This window comes from Saccopteryx leptura, chromosome 3 (genome assembly GCF_036850995.1).
Source record: "Saccopteryx leptura isolate mSacLep1 chromosome 3, mSacLep1_pri_phased_curated, whole genome shotgun sequence".
Classification (NCBI taxonomy): domain Eukaryota; kingdom Metazoa; phylum Chordata; class Mammalia; order Chiroptera; family Emballonuridae; genus Saccopteryx; species Saccopteryx leptura.
Window position 1 is genome coordinate 284,380,883 of NC_089505.1, and position 22,548 is coordinate 284,403,430.

The window sequence follows — 22,548 nt, forward strand, 5'->3', positions numbered from 1 at the left end:
GCTCGGGGGCCGCAAAACAACTTTTTAGCCCCATGAAAGCCTTCGTCTTTCTTCCCAGCCTGGCTGCCTCGCGAAGCGCCAGCCTCCCGAAAGGGGCATTTCTGATGGGCAGAGACAGGGCTGGCCGCGCCCAGGTGGGAGGCAGGATGGAGGGCGGGAGCCAACGCTGAAGGGGCGGACACGAAGTGGTGTCTCACGCTCCATAAAGGGGCAGCGGGGGCCGCGCTCTCCTCCGCACCGGCAGTGGCCACTGGAGGGGAGCACGGCGCGATGCCTGTTCACTGCCAGCAGAACCCCGTGCTAGCGGGTAGCGCCGCTTTGGCCATCCTGGGAGCACTGTTACTCTACTTCGGAGAGCCCTCCGGCTATGGGAAGCATGCAGGGAGCCTGACCACGGTTACCCACCTGTCCGCCCGCACCGCCTGGTTCCTGCAGGAGCTGCCCTCCTTCGCGGTACCAGTGGTGATGCTCCTCTGGCAGCCTGGTGCTCTCTTTGGCCCCCCTGCGACGGTGCTTCTGGGTCTCTTTTGCGCACATTACTTCCACAGGTAGAGTTTTCCCACTGCGGGCGCGGCGTGCGGTATACTGCCAGCCTCCCGGCGTCTAGGAGCGCTGCGCGCAGGGCGCACGGAGGAGCGCGGAGGGGCGGCGCAGGCGGTTGCCAGGAGCGCAGAGCCGGGCTCCCGGGATGCACCTGTATGGGTCCGGGCTGCGAGCCCGTCCTCTGGCTGCTCCGGGGGAAGAAGTTGAGCGGGGCGGTAGGGGAGCCGGAAAACAGGCTGGGCCGAGCTGCTGACCGGGATGTTTCCTCTCCAACTCCACGAAGTTCAGCGCCCCCAGGGACATCTAATCCCTTACCCCTTCTGTTTCTTTTTTACCTTTCCTTTTTAGGGTAGGGGCGGGCTGGTTCTTGCGAGAATCTAAGTGTTGACACTTCCCTAAGAAAACAGCTCAGAGGGTCTGAGGAGGGAGGTGGGAAGAGCCCCATTCGGACTTTAGTTGTGGGAAAGAGAATTGATGGGAACCCATTGGCCTGAATGAGAGCCCCACTTCTCAGGCTCTACCCAAAAGGGACTGCCCTCACCAACTAATCTACCTTTCCAGTTCCCCTGGGACATAAGTATGAAGGGGTGGAAATTAACTTGGAGCTCAAATGTTCTTCTAAATTAAGAATCCCAAGTTCAGAACAACTTTGCCTTCTGGTTTGAGAAGGAAAGACAGGAAAGAAACCGAAGGCTTTTAAGATCGGAATGACAGCTAACCTCCAAAAAAGACACAAGGGAAGAGGAGAAGACTCGATTAAGTTACCTACTATGCCCAATCACTTAGCATCTATTGTCTTGTCTCATTTAACCCTATTGCAACCTTGTGAGATACACATTTATAGACAAAGAAAGTGAATGAAGATGATACAGCTTGCGACCAACTAGATTCAAATCTAAGCCTTAACAACGCCGTGGTTCAAGACCTTTCCATCATGATAAGCAGGCAGACACTCTTTATAAGGAGAAAACAGTCCCTGGACAGGGAATTGTTGCCAAACCAGGTCAAGCGCTTGAATAGAAGCACAGCCTTATATTTTAGTAGAGAATATCTAGGCTCCAAAGATCAAGGAAATCTAGATTAGAAATTCAGGCTAAAGAATATCTCTGGAAACTGAAGGCACGATCCTCTCTCTCTCACATGGCAACAGTGATGCCCCATTTCAGGAGGAGGAAATGGAGAAAACCTGTTTTTCCTTATAATCCTTTCTTATCCTCTGGATCTTTTTTATTGGTTAATATTTAATATTTATGAATCTTAACTGAATTCTCACTCTTTTAAAAAGGAGTATCGGCAAGCAGTAAGAACCACAGTTTCACAAATGAGTGTCCTTTCCACAAATATTTACTGAAAGCCTATTGTGGACAAAGTGAGGGCTAGTTATTACTTCTTTATTTTATTCAGTTTTAGATATTTTATTTTGCACAGAAAGAAGGATGTTGGGTGTAGGAGATAAGATTTCACTTATCTACCTTTTGATTTCACTGTTTTTGGAACAAACATTTGACAGAAAAACATGATTCTATCAGACAACCACTTTTTATCTTCAGGTTTACTAACTGTCTTTTAGCACCATATAAAGTATTTTTATGAGATCGTTTCTTCTTAGAGTAATGATGAGTGCTCTCTGATGATCTTATTAACATAATTTTTAGACTTGTTTTTTAAACCAAAAGGCACTTTGTCTAATAAATTATGGCTGGCACATTAACAAAAACCAAAGAATACCCATAAAATGAATATCAACATATTCTTCATGTTTCAAAGGAGACTTTAAATTATTAATAAAGGATCTGGGTATCGATTTTGCCTGAGGGGAAATTGTCCCCTGAAAGACAACCCTGAATTAGTTGTCCCTGACGCATGAAGATGTGATATTTGCTAATCTTTCCCCTTGTGTGAACTCTTTCTTTGAAGCCAGTGTAGTATTGGATCTGTTGTCATTTTGAATGTTTACAAGGTATTCTGCTCTTTGCTAACCACTCCACATATATTATCTTCTAATCCTCATGTTAACCCATCTAGGTAGGCAGCCAATGTCACCCCCATTTTGCAGGTGGGAAACTGAGGCAAGCAAAGGTCCAACAGTTAACTTGGGAACCAGGTTCAGACCCAGAGTGTGTGAATCCAGAATTCAGGATCTAAGCTACCATAATAAACTATTTTATATGTGTACTTGCTCCCTTGTCCTTACCTTTTAAAAACTATATTGAGGCTTGATTTTTTTTAAATTCTAAAAATAATGAATGTTCACTAATGAAAAAAAATTGGAAATATAGAAAGTAGAAAAACACCCATAATTGCAACATCTAGGTATATCAATCATTAGTTCTGAAGCATTTTCACCAAAGCTTTTCTTTTCTTTTTCTTTTTTAAAATATATTTTCAATTATAGTTGGCATACAATATTATTGTATGTTAGTTTCAGGTGTACATAGTGATTAGACATTTATATCTGACAAAGTGATCATCATCCTGATCAGTCTAGTACCCATACATAGTTAACAACAGTATTTACTTTATTCCCTATGTTGTACTTTATATCCCTGTGACTGTTTTTATTTTCACTTTTATTTTTATTTTATTTTTTGTATTTTTCTGAAGTGAGAATCAGGGAGGCAGAGAGACAGACTCCCGCATATGCCTGACTGGGATCCACCAGTCAAGGCCACTAGGGGGCGATGCTCTGCCCATCCAGGGTGTTGCTCTGTTGCAACTGGAGCCATTCTAGCACCTGAAGCGAAGGCCATGAAGCCATCCTCAGTGCCCGGGCCGACTTTGCTCCAATGGGTTGTGGGAGGGGAAGAGAGAGAGAGAGAGAGAGAGAGGGAGAAAGTGAAGGGGGAAGGGTGGAGAAGCAGATTGGTGCTTCTCTGGTGTGCCCTGTCCAAGAATCGAACCTGGGACTTCCATACACTGGGCCGACACTCTACCACTGAGCCAACTGGCCAGGGCCTGTGACTATTTTTATAACTGGCAATTTGCACTTCTTAATCTCTTTCACCTTTAAAATTTTAAAATTTATTTTATTTTTCAATTACAGTTGACATTAAATATTATATAATTTTCAGATGTACAGCATTGTGGTTAGACATGTATATAACTTACAAAGTGATCCCCCATAAGTTTAGTAAACACCTGGCACATAGTTATGAAAATATTATTGACTATATTCCCTATGCTGTACTTCACATTCTCATGACTATTTTGTAGCTACCAATTTGTATTTCTTAATCCCTTCACCTTTTTCACCCACCTCCCTACCCTCTTTCCATCTGGCCACTATCAGTTTGTTCTCTGTATTGAGGAACTTGCTTTTGTTTTGTTTGTTTGCTTTTTGGATTCCAGATATAAGTGAAATCATATGATACTTGTTATTCTCAGTCTGATTTATTTAACTTAGCATAATATACTCTAGGTCCATTTATGTTGTTATAAATGGTAAGATTAAATTCTCCTTTTGTGGCTGAATAACATTTCATTGTATATATGTATCACGTCTTCTTTATCCATTTACTTATTGATGGACACTTAGGTTGCTTCCATATCTTGGCTATTGTAATGATGCTGCAATGAACATAGGGGTGCACATATCTTTTTAAATTAGTGTTTTGGATTTCTTCAAATAAAGAAGTGGAATTGTTGGGTCATATGGTAGTTCTACTTTTAAGTTTTTGAGGAATCTCCACACTGTTTTCCATAGTAGCTGCATCAATTTATCAACCAGCCAACAGCCCATGAGTGTTCCATTTTCTCCACATCATTGCCATATTGATTTACTGATGATAACCATTCCAACAGGTATGAGGTTATATCTCATGGTGGTTTTAATTTTAGTTTCCCTGATGTTTAGTGATGTTGAGCATCTTTTCATATGTCTATTGGCCATTTGGATGTCCTCTTTGGAGAACTATTTAGGTCTAATACACATTTTTATTTTATTTTTTCCTAGGAGATAAGCTTTTTTTTTTTTTTTGATAAGGCTCTTTTTTGATTTAAAGATTTTTGGCAGAAAAATTTCTGTACCTGTGTCTTCTTAGTCATGAGCTCACCATCAGAGACACAGCTTACAACTGCTTTTAATCAGCAGCTGCCCAAGGTGACCCTAATTTTCTGGTCTTTGGTCCTTACTTTCTGTGCTGGAGCCTAATAAAGGTAACTAAAAATACTAATTGCAATAAATATATATATTTTTTTACATTGATGTTCACACTTTAAAATTTTTATTTTTAGAAATGAAATATAATGGGGTGACAGTGATCATTAAGGTTTCAGGGAAACATTTCTAGATAGCATATGAACTGTTCATTGTGCTCATCATCCAATGTCAAATCATATTCCATCACCGTGTATTTGTCCCTCTTTACTCCCCTGCTCCCATCCCACCTCTCTTTAATCTATGTCCATGAGCCTCAGTTTTATATCCCACCTATGTACTACACATTTTAAAATTGGGTTGTTTGTCTTTTTGTTGTTTAGTTGTATGAGTTCCTTGTATGTTTTGGATATTAATCCTTCGTCAGATGTATTACTGGTGCATATCTTCTCCCATTCAGTAAGTTGTCTTTTTGTTTTGTTGATGGTTTCCTATCCTGTGCAAAAACATTTTAGTTTGATATAGTACCATTATTTATTTTTTCTTTAGTTCTTCTTGCCCAAGAAGACATATAAAAATATATCTAAGAGCAATGTCAAAGAGTTTATGGCCTAAATTTTCTTCTAGGATTTTTTAAAAAAATATTTAATTAATTAATTAATTAATTTATTTTAGAGGCATGAGAGAGAGAGAGAGAGAGAGAGAGAGAGAGAGAGAGAGAGAGAAGGGAGGAGCAGGATGCTTCAACTCCCATATGTGCCTTGACCAGGCAATCCCAGGGTTTTGAACTGGCAACCTCAGAGTTCCAGGTTGATGCTTTATCCACTGCGCCACCACAGGTCAGGCCCTCTTCTAGGATTTTTTATGTTTTCTGGCTTTATGTTTAAGTCTTTAAGCCATTTTAAGTTTAGTTTTGTATATGACATTAGAAAGTGGCCTGATTTTATTTTTTTGCATGCATCTGTTCAGTTTTCCCACTACCATTTATTGAAGAGGCTGTCTTTATCCCAATATATGTTCTTGTCTCCTTTGTCACATATTAGTTGGCCATATATATGTGGGTTTATTCATGGGCTTTCTATTCTGTTTCATTGGTCTATGTGTCATTTTTATGCCAGTACCATGATGTCTTATTACTATAGCTTCATAGTTTTATATCAGGTAGCATTATACCACCAAATTTCTTCTTCTTTCTTAAGATTGCTTTGGCTATTTGGTGTCTTTTGAGGTTTCATATACAATTTAGGATTATTTGTTCTACTAATGTGAAAAATGCCATTGGTGTTTTAATAGGGATTATATTGGGTTTGACAAAGGAAATAGACATACAAGCCCAAAAAGCACTGAGAGTCTAAAGCAAGATGGATCCAAAAAGGCCCACACCAAGACGTGTCTACACCATACTTAAAATGACAAAGGTTAAAGACAAAGAGTGAATCTTAAAAATAGCAGAAGAAAAGCAGTTAGTCTGTACCAGGAAGCACCCCTAAGATGTTCATTTGTTTTCTTTACAGAAACTTTGAAGGCCAGAAAGGTTTGTCACAAAATATTCAAAGTGATTAAAATCAAGGACCGACAAACAAGATTAGTCTACCCAGCAAAGCTCTCATTTAGAATGGAAGGAGCACCAAAGAGCTTCCCAGATAGGAAAAAGCTAACAGAGTTCATCGCCACTAAACCAGAATTACAAAAATATCTTAAAAATAGATTTCTTTAATACTAAGACAAAAATAAAAATATGAATAATAAAATGGCAATAACTACATGCCTATCAATAATTACTTTAATTTTAAATGTATTAAATGCTCTAATCAAAAGATATAGGGTGGCTGAATGGGTAAGAAAAGAAGACCCATACATATACTGCCTACGAGAGACCTACTTCAGATCTAAAGATACACACAGTCTGAAAGTAAAAGGATGAAGAAAGATATTTTATGTAAATAAAATGAAAAAGAAAAGCTGGGAAAGAGAAAAGCTGGGATAACAACACTTAGACAAAATAGACTTTAAAACAAAGCCAATAATAAGAGACAAAGAAGGACATATTATATACAATAACCAAGATATGGAAGAAACCTCAGTGTCCATCTATAGACGATTGGATAAAGATGTGGCACACATATACAATGGAATATTACCATGCCATAAAAAGAGGAAATCTTACCACTTGTAACAATTTAGATGGACCCAGAAGTAGTATTCTGAGTGAAATAAGTCATAGAAAGACAAATACCACATGACCTTACTTATTATGTGGAATGTAAAAAACAAAATAAATGAACAATCAAAACAGAAACTGGTAGAATAAGTTGATGGTTGCCAAATGTGGGGGTGGTTAGGGAGCTGGGTGAAAAAAGTGTAGGGATTAAGAAGTACAAATTGACTTTTATTTTTTCAGTTAGAACATTGTAATTTACTAAGATTTAAAGGAATCTATCGTTTTTAAGAGCTCATCTTAAGGGTTGTAGATTTTTTAAATTTTTTTATTAATTTTAATGGGGTGACATCAATAAATCAGGGTACATATGTTCAAAGAAAACATGTCCAGGTTATCTTGTCATTCAATTATGTTGCATACCCATCACCCAAAGTCAGATTGTCCTCCAACACATTCTATCTAGTTTTCTTTGTGCCCCCTCTTCCCTCCCCCTCTCCCCCCCCATAACCACCACACTCTTGTCCATGTCTCTTAGTCTCGTTTTTATGTCCCACCTATGTATGGAATAATGCAGTTCTTGTTTTTTTCTGATTTACTTAATTCACTCCATATAATGTTATCAAGATCCCACCATTTTGTTGTAAATGATCCAATGCCATCATTTCTTATGGCTGAGTAGTATTCCATAGTGTATATGTGCCACATCTTCTTTATCCAGTCATCTCAAATTGACTTTTTAAAACAGTTGTAAGATGTAAAGTACGGCATGGGGAATATAGTCAATAATATTATAATAACCGTGTGGTGCTCAGTGCATTCTAGGCTTATCAGGGTGATCACTTTGTAAGTTATATACATGTCTAACCACTATGCTGCACATCTGAAACTTACTGACTGTCAAGTGTAATTTAAATTTAAGATTAAATTAAATTAAAAAGAGATCAGGTAGGTGTCTTGGTCTCCTGATAGCTTTTGTCTTTCTTGGGCAAAACCCCCACTGGTTTCACAGCCAGAAACTCCTTGGCACTGGTGCTCAGGGCTTGGGAGCCCAGTGTGGGGCTGGTACCCCTTGCTCTTCAGGGGGGACCTTTGCAGCCAAGATAACCCTCCTGATTCTTGATTGTGACACCATGGGGATGGGACCTGCCTGTTCCATGACTCTGCCCCTACTACCAGTCTCACTGTACTTCTTTATATTTAGTTACAGGACTTGTTTAGTTAGTCTTCAGGTGGCTCTCAGCGATTGGATGTTCTAGACTTTAGTTGTAACTTTGATGTGCTTGTTGAAGGAGGCAAGCACAGAGTTTACCTACTCCGCCATCTTGACTAGAAGTCAAGGCTTTTACTTCCCTTAGTAGATTTTTACACTAGTTATATTTATACTTGCTATGTTGAGTGTGTGTGTGTGTGTGTGTATACACACATACACACACACACACACACACACTATGTTTCCCCATGTATAAGACACACCTTTTTTGGAAAAACTTGGGGTCTAAAAACTGGATGTGTCTTATACAGTGGTTGTACAATAGAAGTGTGTGGCATTTCAAATGCCATGGATGGAACTGAGGACAAGGCAATATATGAAGACAGTGATTTGTCATCAGACACAGATAAGGACAAGCTAATGGATGGGAATTTTGACAGTAATGAGGAGTTGTATGAATTTTATGATTAATAAAACTGGAATTCAATAACTTTACACATTTTTTTTTCAAATTTCAGGTCCCAAAATTAAGGTGCATCTTATACATGGGGAAATATGGTATGGGCTTTTCTTCTGCCTGATTAACTAAAATTTTATCTTTCACACATTATAGAGTCTTTGTAAATATTATCTAAATGGCTGCTTGTGATTTCACCTCATGTAAAAATGACAATTTGCCTACCCATTAACTTATAGTTGGGCATTAATTTCCCCCATCTTTGATGTGGGTGGGGAGGAGGAGCTAGTTAAGTAAAGCTGTGATGCACATTCTTGCACCTACATTATTTTCAGAATTTAGGACTATATTCTTAGTCAACATTCCCAGAAGTGGTTCAAAGTCCACGAGCACTTTTGCTTTGAGGCTTTTGGAGTCATGTGGCTTGATAATGAGGGTACATTAAGGAAAAAGCACCAGGCTGCCGTGGCTTTATCCTGTCCTGTGCATAGTTATGACACAGAATAAAATGGAAGGACAATGGCTCAGGAAGAAGGCTGACTCAGGTTTGGCTTAGACTCTTTGCAAAATCCTCCCCCCCCCCCCAGGACTATTCAGAACAGCAATATATCCAGCTGCATAGAAGTTAAAACTCTTTGCATTTTATACAAGAGTGACACACTAGAATTTAAGTTCCAGAGGAGAAAAGGATTTTTGTCTCCTTTTTCTTATGGCTGTGTCCTCAGTGTACAGAAATGTGCTCATACCATAATTGGTACTAAAATTTGTTGAATGCGTGAATGACCTCTACTCTTGACATCGGTACAGGCAGTTAGAAGTGTGGGAGAGTTAGTAGAGCTAGTGATTACTTAGAAACCATTATTGCTGAGATTGCATAAGCTAGGTCAACTTGGATAATCCCCCTCCCTTCGGAATCTATTGTTGTGGATGTTTGGATGGTTTAATCACATGAAAATGACTGCTGCATAAGCGTGTTGCCTAATCCCACTGCCAAAATTGTTTGACGTTAAAGTTATCTCACCTCTCGTTGACCTTGACTACAGCCCTGGAATGATCTTTTGCCTAACACTCTTTGATTGTCTTCATTTTCCCAAGCAGCCTTTGGTGTCCCATGCAATGGTTATCACATCATGTATGCCTGCAGCCACTGATGTCATGTTCAAGCCTTGGACGAGACCTTAGTGTTTGGATGACCGGGGAAAAAAAAGTCTCGTTGCACAAAAAGTTGACTGTACTGTGGAAACTTTCTGGGCAGTGTGATCTTCCATAATGCACATCTAGAGGGAGAATACACACCTAAGAGTCTGAATTTAGAGTGATCTTTCCTAGTGTTTAGATGCTGAGACAAACGACATTCTTTAACCCTTTGAGTAGTGAGTTGTTAACCCTTTGAGTGAGGACATACGTGAACGTTCGTACTATTCAAAGGGTTAATTACCCCCCCCCCCCAACCCCCATGGTGGCTTCAATAAGATGCCTTTTGCTTTACTGGTCCATTAATTCCAGTAGCATGAATTCTTCTTCATCCTTCAAGACACAATTCAGATACCACTTCCTCCAAGAAGTCTTCCCTGAGTCCCTTCTTCTCTGTATACCCAGGTCTGATGCTTTCCTTGGGCTTTCCTAGCAGCCAGTGTGCTCTTCCATAAGGCACTTCACACACCGGGTCATAATCATCCGCTTTAAGGAAATTTCATCCTCATCTGTCCAGCCTCCTTGTTTTACAGATGCAAAGCACTAAGAGGTTTAGTCAGTTAGGGGTGAAGAGGGGACTGGAACTTGAGGCTTGTGATGTGCCCTGCAAGTATTTCTCTAATCTCTGAAGAGGTACAGATGTCTCAAATATTCAGAAGTAATCAAACATCACAAAGGAAATTACTCATTGGTTGAGCATCAGAATGACGGTTAATGCCTATATTGGATATCATCTAGACAAATTTTTCTCTTACAGATTGAGAAGGAAGGAAGGGCCAGGCAGGAAAAGCCATATTTTTGTGGTCACTTAATCATGTGTTACAGACATTCATGAGGCAAAATTTGGATCAATAAAGATGAACTAAAAGGTTCTTTAGAATAGTGTGTGTGTGGGAAGGTTAGTCAGCAAACTTTTGTAAAAAGCCAAATTGTAACCATTTTAGGCTTTGCAGTCATATAGTTTCCATCACAACTACTAAAATCAGCTGTTACAGCATGAAATCAAACAGACGATATATAAACAAATGAGTAGTTGTGTTCCAATAAAACTTTGTTTACAAGAACAGGCAGTGGGCTCTATTTGCCCTCTCAGCCCTTCCTTAAGAAAACCGTAAAAGACAGCTTTATATTCAGTGTTCTGCTAATTCGATAATAAAATTGTTATATTCTATAGCAAAGCAGTGAATACTTCTATAGCAAAGTATGTTTTAGAAAACATCTGCTACATTCAGGTAGGAATTCAGAAATAAACATAATTTTCTTAGAGTTCATGGGTTCCAAGTCCTTCATTTGAACCTTGTGGGAAATAGTAAGAGTCTAGGAGTTTACATCGTAAATGGGATGACATCATAAGCACATCTGAAAAATATAGAGCTATGTTTGCCAAAAAATGTAAACAAACTTTAGAGATCTTGACGATTTTACTCTTATCACATTGAAGAAATGATCAACTTTCCCCCATTCTTTCTCTAACTTAATGTCACTTAAAAAGAACAGACAAGCCCTGGCCGGTTGGCTCAGCGGTAGAGCGTCGGCCTAGCGTGCGGAGGACCCGGGTTCGATTCCCGGCCAGGGCACACAGGAGAAGCGTCCATTTGCTTCTCCACCCCTCCGCCGCGCTTTCCTCTCTGTCTCTCTCTTCCCCTCCCGCAGCCAAGGCTCCATTGGAGCAAAGATGGCCCGGGCGCTGGGGATGGCTCTGTGGCCTCTGCCTCAGGCGCTAGAGTGGCTCTGGTCGCAACATGGCGACGCCCAGGATGGGCAGAGCATCGCCCCCTGGTGGGCAGAGCGTCGCCCCTGGTGGGCGTGCCGGGTGGATCCCGGTCGGGCGCATGCGGGAGTCTGTCTGACTGTCTCTCCCTGTTTCCAGCTTCAGAAAAATGAAAAAAAAAAAAAAAAAAAAAAAAAAAAAAGAACAGACAAGATAAGGAAACACTGATTCAAATTGGCAAAGTGATGTGTACAAAGTCACATGTTAAGAAAGGGACAGAATTCATAGCGGCTTTCCATATGATCAGAACTGTGCTAGGTCCTATGAGAGACACCAAAGAAGTGCGATACCTGGTGCTTGGACTCCAGGAGGAAGGCAGGAAAGAATCACTCTTGTGTGTCTATCACTCTGTATGGTGTGGAATTTGGATGGCAGCAATATCAGTCTGAGAAGCCAGAACAGGTAGGAAAAAGCAAACTGAAGGAGAGACAGACATACTGGGGACGCAGTCATGCCACTGAACACGCTGAGGTCTCTAGCATGTGTTCGGGTGTGAATGTGCATGGAGTAGAGCGCATGGGATAGAGGGGCTCTTATAAACAGCATCCCACTTCTCCACCAAGTTCAGAATCAACTGAAAGCCAGGGAGAATGTGGATTACACATAGGATGATGTGGGCCTCTTAACACGGTAGCTCAGAAATACTCATCAACAGGCCATGGCTGAACAAGCCCAGGCTTTCCCCAGTGCAACCTGTTTTGAAAAGACAACAGGATGAGAGAAGGGCGGAGCTGTACCTCTGAGAGGTCACGCTTTCACATTTGCCAATCAGCTCATTCACTTCTCCTTTCCTGGGGAGGAATGGGTGAGGGACAGTGGGAAGTCCAAGAAGGATGCTTTAATGAAGAGCCCTCAACAAGCAGGAGGGGGAGCATGGGTGCATTCTCTTGTTAGATAGAATATGAAAGTTGTCTACATATTGATTTCTGCCAGAGCCTGGCCGCTTGGTTCTGGCAAGTCCCCATTCTGTTCTTTGACTCTCTGCCATGTATGGCACTGGGGACATCAAAGTCTGGACTCAAGTTGTTTAAAAAGTGGCTCTGCACAACCCAGGAGCCTTTCATGAGTCAGCTCAGCATAGGAGCTCTAAATTTTAAAACCCTGGGAACTGGGGCCAGCAGTGCAATTTGCCTTACATTTGGTTATGGAAAGGGGGATAAGGGAAGAGGAAACCAATATTTATTGAACTCTGAGTGTTCCAGGAATTATGTTACATGTTTTGCATTGGTTATTTCATTTTGTCCTCGAGACAATCACCATTATTAATCCTGTTTCACAAGTGACTGCACTCTGTCTGATTGCCGTGTTGGTGGGAGTGAGAGGGAGTGATGGCTAGGCCCTTGAGCTGGTCCTCCAACGGTGGTCTGTCCCCAGCTGTGTGGGTGAGAGTGTGACGTTTGGTCAAGAAAGGGACCTGTTTGATGACCCACGACTGAAAAGGGCTCTCCATGTACTTTGTTTTTGAATACCTCTCCTCTTTTTAATTTCCAAGTATCTTTTGTATTTACACCATAATATCCAGGTTTACTATCTTAGCCTTAAATCAGGCTTTGGGACACTTTTAAACTTCTTCCATTACACTTGCTTCATGTTGTCAAGGCTGACCCTAGAAGTTACTGCGAAGAAAATACGACAATTTGCTTTTGACATTTCCCCCATCTGGCTATGAAACATCCCAGGACCCATTTCTTTGTATTATATAATCTCTGCTTTTATCTCCTGCCTCTACCTGCCCTCTTTCAACAGTAGTACATTGTCTCACTTCAGTGTCTCAGTGAATGTTCTTTATTTGCCCAAAGTTACATATCTGATAAATACATCTAAATACTAGAGAACTGAGTCCTTTGTTTTCTTATTATTGAGTTTTGAAAGTTCTTTATATATTCTGGATACAAACACATCTTTTACCAAATATATGCTTTGTAAATATAAATATTTTCATCTAGCCTGTGTGGCTTGTCTTTTTCATTTTCCTAACAGTGTCTTTTGAAAAGCAGAAGTTTTAAATTTTGATACAGTTCAATTTTGCTTTTTGCTTTTGTGCTTGTGGTATCACATCTAAGAAATTTTTACCTAGTCTGAGATCACAAGGGTTTTATCTTTGGTGTCCTTATAGAAGATTTATAGTTTTAAGTTTCACATTTATGTCTATAATCCACTTTGAGTTAATTTTTATATAGGATTAGAAGTATGAATCAGAGTTCTTTTCTTTTGCATTTAAATATTCAACTTCTAGTAATATTAGTTGAAAATTCTCTTTCTCTGATAAGTTTCTCCTGTACATCATGATATGAACAAATATTTTACCAAAACCCCCCCACAAAAACAAAACATATGAATGGCAAATAAGAACATGAAAAGATGCTCAACATCATTAGTCAGTAGAGAAAGGCAAATAAAACCACAATCGGATAGAATTATGCAGCCACTAGAATGGCTAAAATTAAAAAGACTGACCGTACCAAGTAGTGGTGAGAAGGTGGGACAACTGGAACTCTTATACAGTACATTGTTGATGGGAATGTAAAATGGCAACCATTTTGGGAAATATTTTGACAGTCTCTTAAAAATCTATATATATATTTTATATAAAGCTACCATATGATCTATCCATTGCTAGATATTGTCCCCCCCCAAAATAAAAGCACATATTTATTCAAAGATTTGTATACAAATGTTTGTAGCAGCTTTTTGTAGTAGCCAAAAAACTGGAAACAACCCAAATGTCCATCAACAGGTGAATTAGTAAACAAACTATGGTATAACCATGTATTAGAATACTACTCAGCAATAAAAATGAATGGACTGTTGATCTGTGCAACAACATAGATGAAAGGAAAAATAATTATTCTGACTGAAAGGAGCCAAGCTCAAAGAGTGTATGCTTTATGTTTCCATTATATAAAATTCAAACTAATTGATAGTACAAAAATTACATTAGTGATTTCTTGGGGACGAAGAAAGGGACAAAAGAGTGGGATAACAAAGGCTACAGGCAAACTCTTGGTGGTGATGGATATGTATTTTGATATATAATGGTTTCAAAATTTGTCAAATTTTATACTGTAAATATGTGTAATTGATTGTTAATTATACCTCTAGAAAGATTTTAAAATATCGTAGTTAGGCCTGTGAGAAAATTGTATGTATGTGTGGCCCTATGTCACTGAGAATTGTTCAAACTTTCAGTTCAACAATCGCTGAAAATGTCACATATTTTTGGTCCAGAAATTTCACATGGTCCAAAAATATTTAGCATATAACTGATATGATTATCATGTATACTTAAAAAATATTAGCCTCTTAAACTATATCTAAGATGGAAATAAGCATATAGTCATTTGGTAAAAAAAAACAAAACCCACAGCACATCAAGTATATACTTTCAATAAATTTACATAGGCATGTATGAATTAATATTGATGATAGTTGGAATATAAAATCCTTTACCCCCCCCTTTACATTTTTGTTGACACAAATTATCTCAAGGCTGGGTTCAATTCCAAACTGCAGTAGCTGTTGTTTTCTCTCTTAAAAATGTTTTTGTTTTATTTTATTCCTATTTTATTTTTTTAATTTTTGACAGAGACAGAGAGAGAATCAGCGAGAGGGATAGACTGGAACAGACAGACAGGAAGGGAGAGAGATGAGACGCATCAATTCTTCGTTGTGGCACCTTAGTTGTTCATTGATTGCTTTCTCATATGTGCCTTGACTGAGGGGCTACAGCAAACTGAGTAACCCCTTGCTCAAGCCAGCGACATTGGGCTCAAGCCTGCGAGCCTTGTTCAAACCAGATGAGCCCGCGCACAAGCTGGCGATCTCAGGGTTTCAAACCTGGGTCTTCGGTGTCCTAGTCCGATGCTCTATCCACTGCGTCACCACCTGGTCAGGCAAAAAAATGTTTTTGTTTTAAACTCTTTTAAACTTTATGTCAGTGGTCCCAAACCTTTTTTGGGCCATGGACCGCTTTAATGTCAGAAAATATTTTCATGGACCGGCCTTTAGGGCGGGACAGATAAATGTATCACGTGACCAAGACAAGCGTCAAGAGTGAGTCTTAGACGGATGTAACAGAGGGAATCTGGTCATTTTTTAAAAATAAAACATCATTCAGACTTAAATATAAATAAAATGGAAATAATGTAAGTTATTTATTCTTTCTCTGCAGACCAGTACCAAATGGCCCAGGGTTTGGAGACCACTGCTTTATGTGATATTTAACTGTATGGTGTCTTCTCTGAAAGAGGGTTGCAATTTCCTGCTTCTGTTAGTCTGTCTGTTAGTCATCTTATTCATAGTTTTGTATCTACTTGTATTTTTGTTTCAGGTAGAATAACCTCTTTCAGTATTACCTGTAATGGAGGTTTTGTAGTGGTAAATTCCCTCAGCCTCTGTATGTCTGAAAAGTCTTTATTTCTTCTTCATATCAAAAAGATAACTTTGATGGATATATTATTCTTGCCTGGTAACTTATCTCTTTTTGATAGCTTGAATATTTGATTTCACTCTCTCCTAGCTTATAGAGTTTCTGCTGAAAAATCTGATGATAACCTAATGGAATTTTTTTATAGGCCACCTTCTTTTTTTCCCATGCTGCCTTGAGAATTCTTTCTTTGTCATTAGTTTTTGACAATTTTAATGTAATGTGCCTTGGAAAAGATCTTTATGTTGAGATAATTACATATCTGTTTGCTTTTTGGATTTGAGGATTCAGCCCTTTCCATAGGTTTGGGAACTTCTCTTGACTATTTGCTGGAGTAGGCTCTCTGTTCCCTTCTCCTAGTATACCCATTATTCTTATATTGCTCTTTCTTCCATCATTGTTATTTCTAGATTTCTATCTTTGATATCACTAATTCTTTTCTCCATGTGGTCAACTCTATTTCCTAAGTTAGCTAATTCATATTTCATCTCTTTTACTTAGTTCTTCAGCTCCAGATTTATATTTGGTTCTCTTTTAGAGTTTCAATCTTTTTGATAAAGTACTTCTTTAATTTATTGATTTTATTTCTGAGTTCATTAAACTGCCCATCTGCCCCCTCCCCACCCCAGAACTGCAGTCTTGAATTCTCTGCCATTTAAGTCACACATTTCCACATATTTAAGTTTATTTTCTGGAGAGTTCTTGTTTTCTTTCTGAGCTGTCTCAGAATAACTATTATCATGGTTATTCCTGGTGTTTGATGTATTCTTACTTTGATTAGACATTTATGGCATCAATTTTCAACAAGTTGCTGCAAGAGACATACTGGTGTGCCACAAGAATTTTTAAAACATGCAATACCTTACTATTTAGTCAGGATCACCAACCTTTTTTTCCTTAGAGTGTCAAATAAAAAAAATGACAACAGCCAAGGCAACAATAGCTGTCCAGTGTGAATGAATGAAAATTATACTTTTGTATATTTTTCAGATTTTTTTTTTGTCAGATCGGCAAAACTTATAGCATGTGTTTTGGTGTGCTTCAGAATTTTAGTAATTAGTTTATGTGTGTCATGAGATAAGAAAGGTTGAAACTTGATAATTTATGGAAATGAAATCTACTTTTTTTCTTTAAGAGTGGCACTCTCTACTTAGGAGGTTGATATGAAGTTTTTCTTTTGTTTTCCAGTAGGTGGCACTGAAGCATAAATTAAAAAAAAATTTTTTTTATTCCTCTGACTTATTGGATCTGCATGGTGGTGGGAAATGCCCTGTTTTTCCTGGAGAGGTTGGCATCTGCACTGTGACTAGGTTGCCTGGGTCCAAGGCATCACCTCTGTTGGGGAATGTGGTGCGCAATGGAATTTTGAGCCTGTGAAATCCCAGGGCTGTCCCTTGCAACCAGACACTGCTGGCAGTGCTGGGCTCAGCCATGACAGATCTGGGCAGGGTGAGTTGGGAGAAACCAGTCAGTGTGTTTGTGGCTTTGTTTTCCTCTCCATAATGGCAACTGTCAGACTTTAGCTGCCTCACATCTATATCTCCACCCTGTCACTGAGATTAGGCACAATGTGTGCCTGCCACTCAGAAAAAAATGCTTCCACTTCTCCAGTTCTCAGTGCTGCAGATAATGTCTTCTGTAGCCTGGCAGTCACTGCTACAGCTTCATCTGGGGTCTACTCCTAAATCTGGGAGGGTAGGGGAAGTGGCCAGGCTCCATGGCTTTGTTTTTTGTCTGGCCACAGTGGCTGCCAGACAGTTGCAGCTGTAACTTTGTACTCTGTCTTCTCCCTGGTTATTGGGCTCAGCTGCAGCAAATACTGACCACTCAGTCTGGAACGCTTGAGTCTGTATCTCTCTGCTCCTCACGACTGGAGGGAGTGCCGGCGGCAACCTGATTCTTCCTCTCTCTTGAGACCTGCAGTGAGCTCTTGGCTGCATCCATGATGCCCATCTCTGCTCCTCTCCTTTCCCTCCTCCTCTGGTTGTTCAGACTCTCACACCTTCAGATGTTTCAGTGTGTGAACCTCTGTGTGGAGCAGGGGATACTTTGTTAAATTACAGCTGTTCAATTTGTTGTAACTTCAAAGGCTGAGACCAGGGGAACCTCACATGCTGCCATTTTTCTGCCCTGTATATGTGTCTTTTTGTCTCTAATTACTTTTAATATAAATATTTTTCCCTTATTACTGATTTTGAGCAATTTGATTATTCTTTGGTGTATTTTTTTTCATATTTCTTGTGCTGGGATTCTTTAAACTTCTTAAATATATGGGTTTAAAATTTTAATCAAATTTGGGACTATTTTTGTACATTAATCTTGATTCCCTCTACTCCCCAGCACACCCACCTCCCCTCCCTTCTTCTATTGTTTAGGGACTTCAATTACATACCTGAGGCCTCTGTTTATATGAAGCTATCCTGTAGCTCGTGGATCTCTCCATTTCTTTCTTTTTTTTTCCCTGAGGTTTTTTTGATGTTCTCTTTTTTTAATTTATAAAACTAAATTTGTTAGGGTGACAATGAGCAATAAGAGTACATAGGCACACAACACAATCAACAGTTCAAATGTTATAGAAATGTTTACCTGAAATCCAATGTATTCTTCATTTCTTTAGATCTTTTCTTTCTGTGTGTCTCATTTTAGAAAACTTCTATTGCTATGTCTTCAAGTTCATAATCCTTTCTTCTACAATATTGTATCTATTGCTAATCCTATTTGGAGTATTTTCTTCTCAGGCATTGTAGTTTTTCTCTCTAGAAGTTTGATTTTTGTTTTTTTTTTGCTATCTGCCATGTTTCTACTTAATTTTATGAATGTTAATTTTATGGAAGGCAGTTATAATAGCTGTTTTCATGTCATTGTCTGCTAGTTCTAATATCTGTGTTATTTCTGTGTCACTTTTGATTGATTATTCTTCTCACTATGTGAAGTCTTTTCCTGCTTCTTTGTATATCTGATTGAATGGTTAGACACTGTACCTTATTGGGTGTAATTGCATTCTTTTTTTTTAATGAGCATTTCTTTCTTTTTAAAATTTTAATTTATTGTGTTTACAAAAATTCTAGTGTCCCCCCAAATGCATCCTCCCTCCCCCGTGTTCCCCACAACACCCCCCTTTCCCCACTCCCTGCAACGCCCTCCCCCTTTCACTCCAGGATTAGCTTTTCTGCTCTCTATAATGTGTTATGTGTGTATAATTTCACCAATCTCTTTCTCTTTTCTGATCCCATACAATCATCCTATTTGTATTATAAATATTCTTGAGCTTTGTTTTGGAATACAGTTAAGTTACTTGGAAATAATTTGATCCTTTCAAGTCTTGATCAGATTTGCTAGGTGGTTTCAGAAGAGTGCTAGTGCTAAGGCTAATTAATCTCCTCCTTTACAGGAAAAACTTTCTAAATTCTCTACCCAATACTTCAAGTATTATGACTTTTCCTATCTATCTGGTGGGAATGGGCTGTATTCCTGGCCATTTGTATACATTGGTCACTGTTTTTCTTAGTGCTATTGGGGGGAACCTTTTCTTACACAAGAACACTAATTAATACTTTGCTGAATACTTGAGGAGGACCCTCTGTAGATCTCTGTGTATCTCCCTAGTCTTCAGTACTTTGTCCTGAGAAGTCTACATTTTTGATCTTCTGGAGTCTCAGTTCCATTTTCTTTTCTTAAGAAATCTTCTAGCTTCTCTCTGGAATCCCCTTCCAAAGGGAAATTCTCTCAAAACATTAAGCTAGGTCATTCATAAGGTTCACATTAAAAAAAAAAGCCTATCAGGGATTCTTGTCTTTTATAACTTTATATCTAGTTTTTTGTGAATCATTATTTCATAGAATTTGTCTTCTTGTTTTGTATTTTTCAGCCCAGAAGGTAAATCCAATTATTCTGTCTTTACTGGAAGCAGAAGTCCCTGGTTTGTATCTCTCTGTTCCTCAGGGTTGCAGGGAGTACAGGCATTTTAGCATTTAGCTTTGCTAATTTGACCATCTGTAAAACTGGTTGACTTGTTGGCTTCTAGTAACCTCTGCTTGTACTCAATGTTATGACTAAGGCCATTGGTTTGTGTTGCTAAACTTTCCATCAGTTTATCCAGAGTGTCACTGTCTTAGTCAGCCCAGATTGTTATAACAAAATACCATAAACTTAGTAGCTTATCAACACTAGAAATTTATTTTCCAGGCTTATGGAAGCTGGAAGTTTGAAATTACGGTGCCAGCAAGGTCTGATTTTGTCAAGGTACCTCTTCTGGGTTGCAGATGGCTGACTTTTTGTTGTATCCTCACATGGTGAAAAAAGAGTGAGTTAGCTCTCTGGCCTCTTCTTATCAGAGCACTGATTTCCATTCATGAAGGTTCCAGCATCATGACCTAATTACCTCCAAAGGTAATTACACAAACATTCAGACCATAATTGTCTCCTTCATTTCATTGTAACCTATTGCTTTTTCCATTCTCAGGCTTAATGTGCAATGACCTTTTGATCCCACATTACACATTTCTAACTTTGTGGAGAGCTAAGCATGACAGGAAAATGGTGGTTTTCTTTACTTGGGTCCTGTGGCTCCATGTAGCTATGGCTGGCAGGGTGGCTCTAAGGTTATACAGTAGGGATAGAGTGTAGGAGATATCAGTAGATGCTTCTGAAGGATAGGTTTGAGATTTCTACATAGTAAATTCTGCCACAGAGACCTCAGAAAATGCTTTTTCTTTTTCTTTTGTCTAAATGAACAATGAACTGCAGATGTAGAAGGGAGATCTGATAAACAGGTTTCACCGTGAATATTGTACCTTTTGATTAGGGTTACTGAGTCCCAGGACAATATTTAAATGAGGATTGAAAGTCCTTAAACGTTCTCAGAATGATGGCAACATCTAGGACTTATTGCTATATAGCTGTACAAAGCTGTTTGTTTCTAAAAAAAATCAGAAGGCCTGTAAACCTGGGCTATAGTATAAAACCAAACAACTGGAATTAGAAAACCATGACTATATTTTTTGCAAATAATAAAAAATAAGGGAGACAAAATTGCATTTTAGTGAAATGATGTCTTTGTGTTCAGCAGTGAATGTGCCTCGTCCTTAGTCTACCTTAGTAGGTTTGTTGAACTTTGCATTTCAAGATGAAAACCACCCCATGTTACCATTATAATTTATTAATTTGGTCATGACCAGTTAGCATGAGTGGCTGAGCAAATGTGTCTACACAATGCTAAAACCCATGCCATAGTTATCAACTTAAAGGAAAAGAAAAGATAAACTAGTTAGTCAAATAAGTTGGTATTATTCAGACCAAGAGGCTGAACCAAGCCTCTTTGTTTATTCAGATTTTGATCTCCTGGGGATTGAATGAGTGAATGAATGAATGAATAAGGTCAGTGATCAGTAGCATGTTTCTTGCAGGCATTTGTATCTCAATGATGATTACATTTCCATTACTCAGAGAAATCCTCAAACTTTTTTAAAACTTTGGTAACTCATTAGGTATTCATAATCAACTTTCCTTTTGAGCTGGAGACTGGAAGAAAGAAGAAAAATGAGCAATTGAGCTGTTCCAGAGTCTTCCAGTACTACCAGGACACAAATATAAAGACTTAAAAACATATAAACAGAAAACTTAAAAATGGTATACCATATTTTAGGTCTTCATGAACTAACCATCTCAATTTTTTCATAGTTTAAATAAGTCTATTGAGGCACTGGCCAGGTGGCTCAGTGAATAGAGCATCTTCCCAGCACACTAAGGTCACGGGTTTGATCCCTGGTCAGGGCACATACAAAAAGCAACCAATAAGTGCATAACTAAATGCAACAATAAAGTGAACAAGTTGATACTTCTCTCTCTCTCTCTCCCATCCTCTCTTTTTCTCTCTTAAATCAATGGAAAAATTTTAAAAAAAATCTCTACTAAATTATAACCAGATGACATCTTCAGGGGTTGACAGTGGGACCTGGCTGTCCTCACTTCCAGGACATCAGAACAAAATGGGAAGAAGTCCCAGAAGCTTTGGGGGAAACGTTACACTGAACTTTTCCCATGGAACTGCCTTTGATAGAAAATGGTTAACCACTCTATTGCAGAGGGAAAAAAATGTAGTTTTATTGAATTGAACTTTTCTTCTACTAGATTTGGCAATCTAATTTCTTTATGTGGACACAGAATTTGGAAGAGCCAAAATATCTGGTCAATGCCAATTTAAACAAATTAGTTAAATCTGCCATTGGAGGGTATTATGTTAGTGGTTTTAAATCCTGACTGCACATTTAAACCATCTTGGGAAATGTTCAAATGCTACTAATGCTCTATGTCCTATGCCTAAGATTCTGATGACCCTGTCTGCCATGTGCTTCTCTCCTTTTAGTGTTCCTAACGCCCCTCAGGTGATTTCATTATGCAACCGGTAAGAACCTCTGATGTAGACAAGTGCATATGCAATGGATGCTTTCTTTTTCTTTTTTAAACACAGTGACTGTAGGAGAGCAAAATGCTCAATAACATTAACAAAATGCTCAATAACAGGTGAAGCTGGTTCCAGCTTGAATCCCAGCTCTGATATTTCGTAGCTGTATGACCTTAGGCCAGTGGTTCTCAAACTTTTTGAAGTTGGGGCGCATTTAAAATCCTACAAATAATTGTAGGTGCATTATATACAAATTTCTGAGAAATATGTTATAATAATTAAGTCAA

General features: G+C 38.9%; 1 protein-coding gene across 1 annotated transcript in view; it reads left to right on the forward strand.

Annotated features, from left to right (window-relative positions):
• Positions 1-232: 232 nt before the first annotated feature.
• The window catches only part of SRD5A2 (steroid 5 alpha-reductase 2), a 45,110-nt gene continuing 22,794 nt past the window's right edge, over positions 233-22,548 (forward strand). The window contains exon 1 of the mRNA XM_066378553.1: positions 233-548. Within this exon, the coding sequence (XP_066234650.1) occupies positions 271-548 (278 nt within the window). The 5' untranslated portion in view covers positions 233-270. The remainder of the gene's footprint in view (positions 549-22,548) is intronic.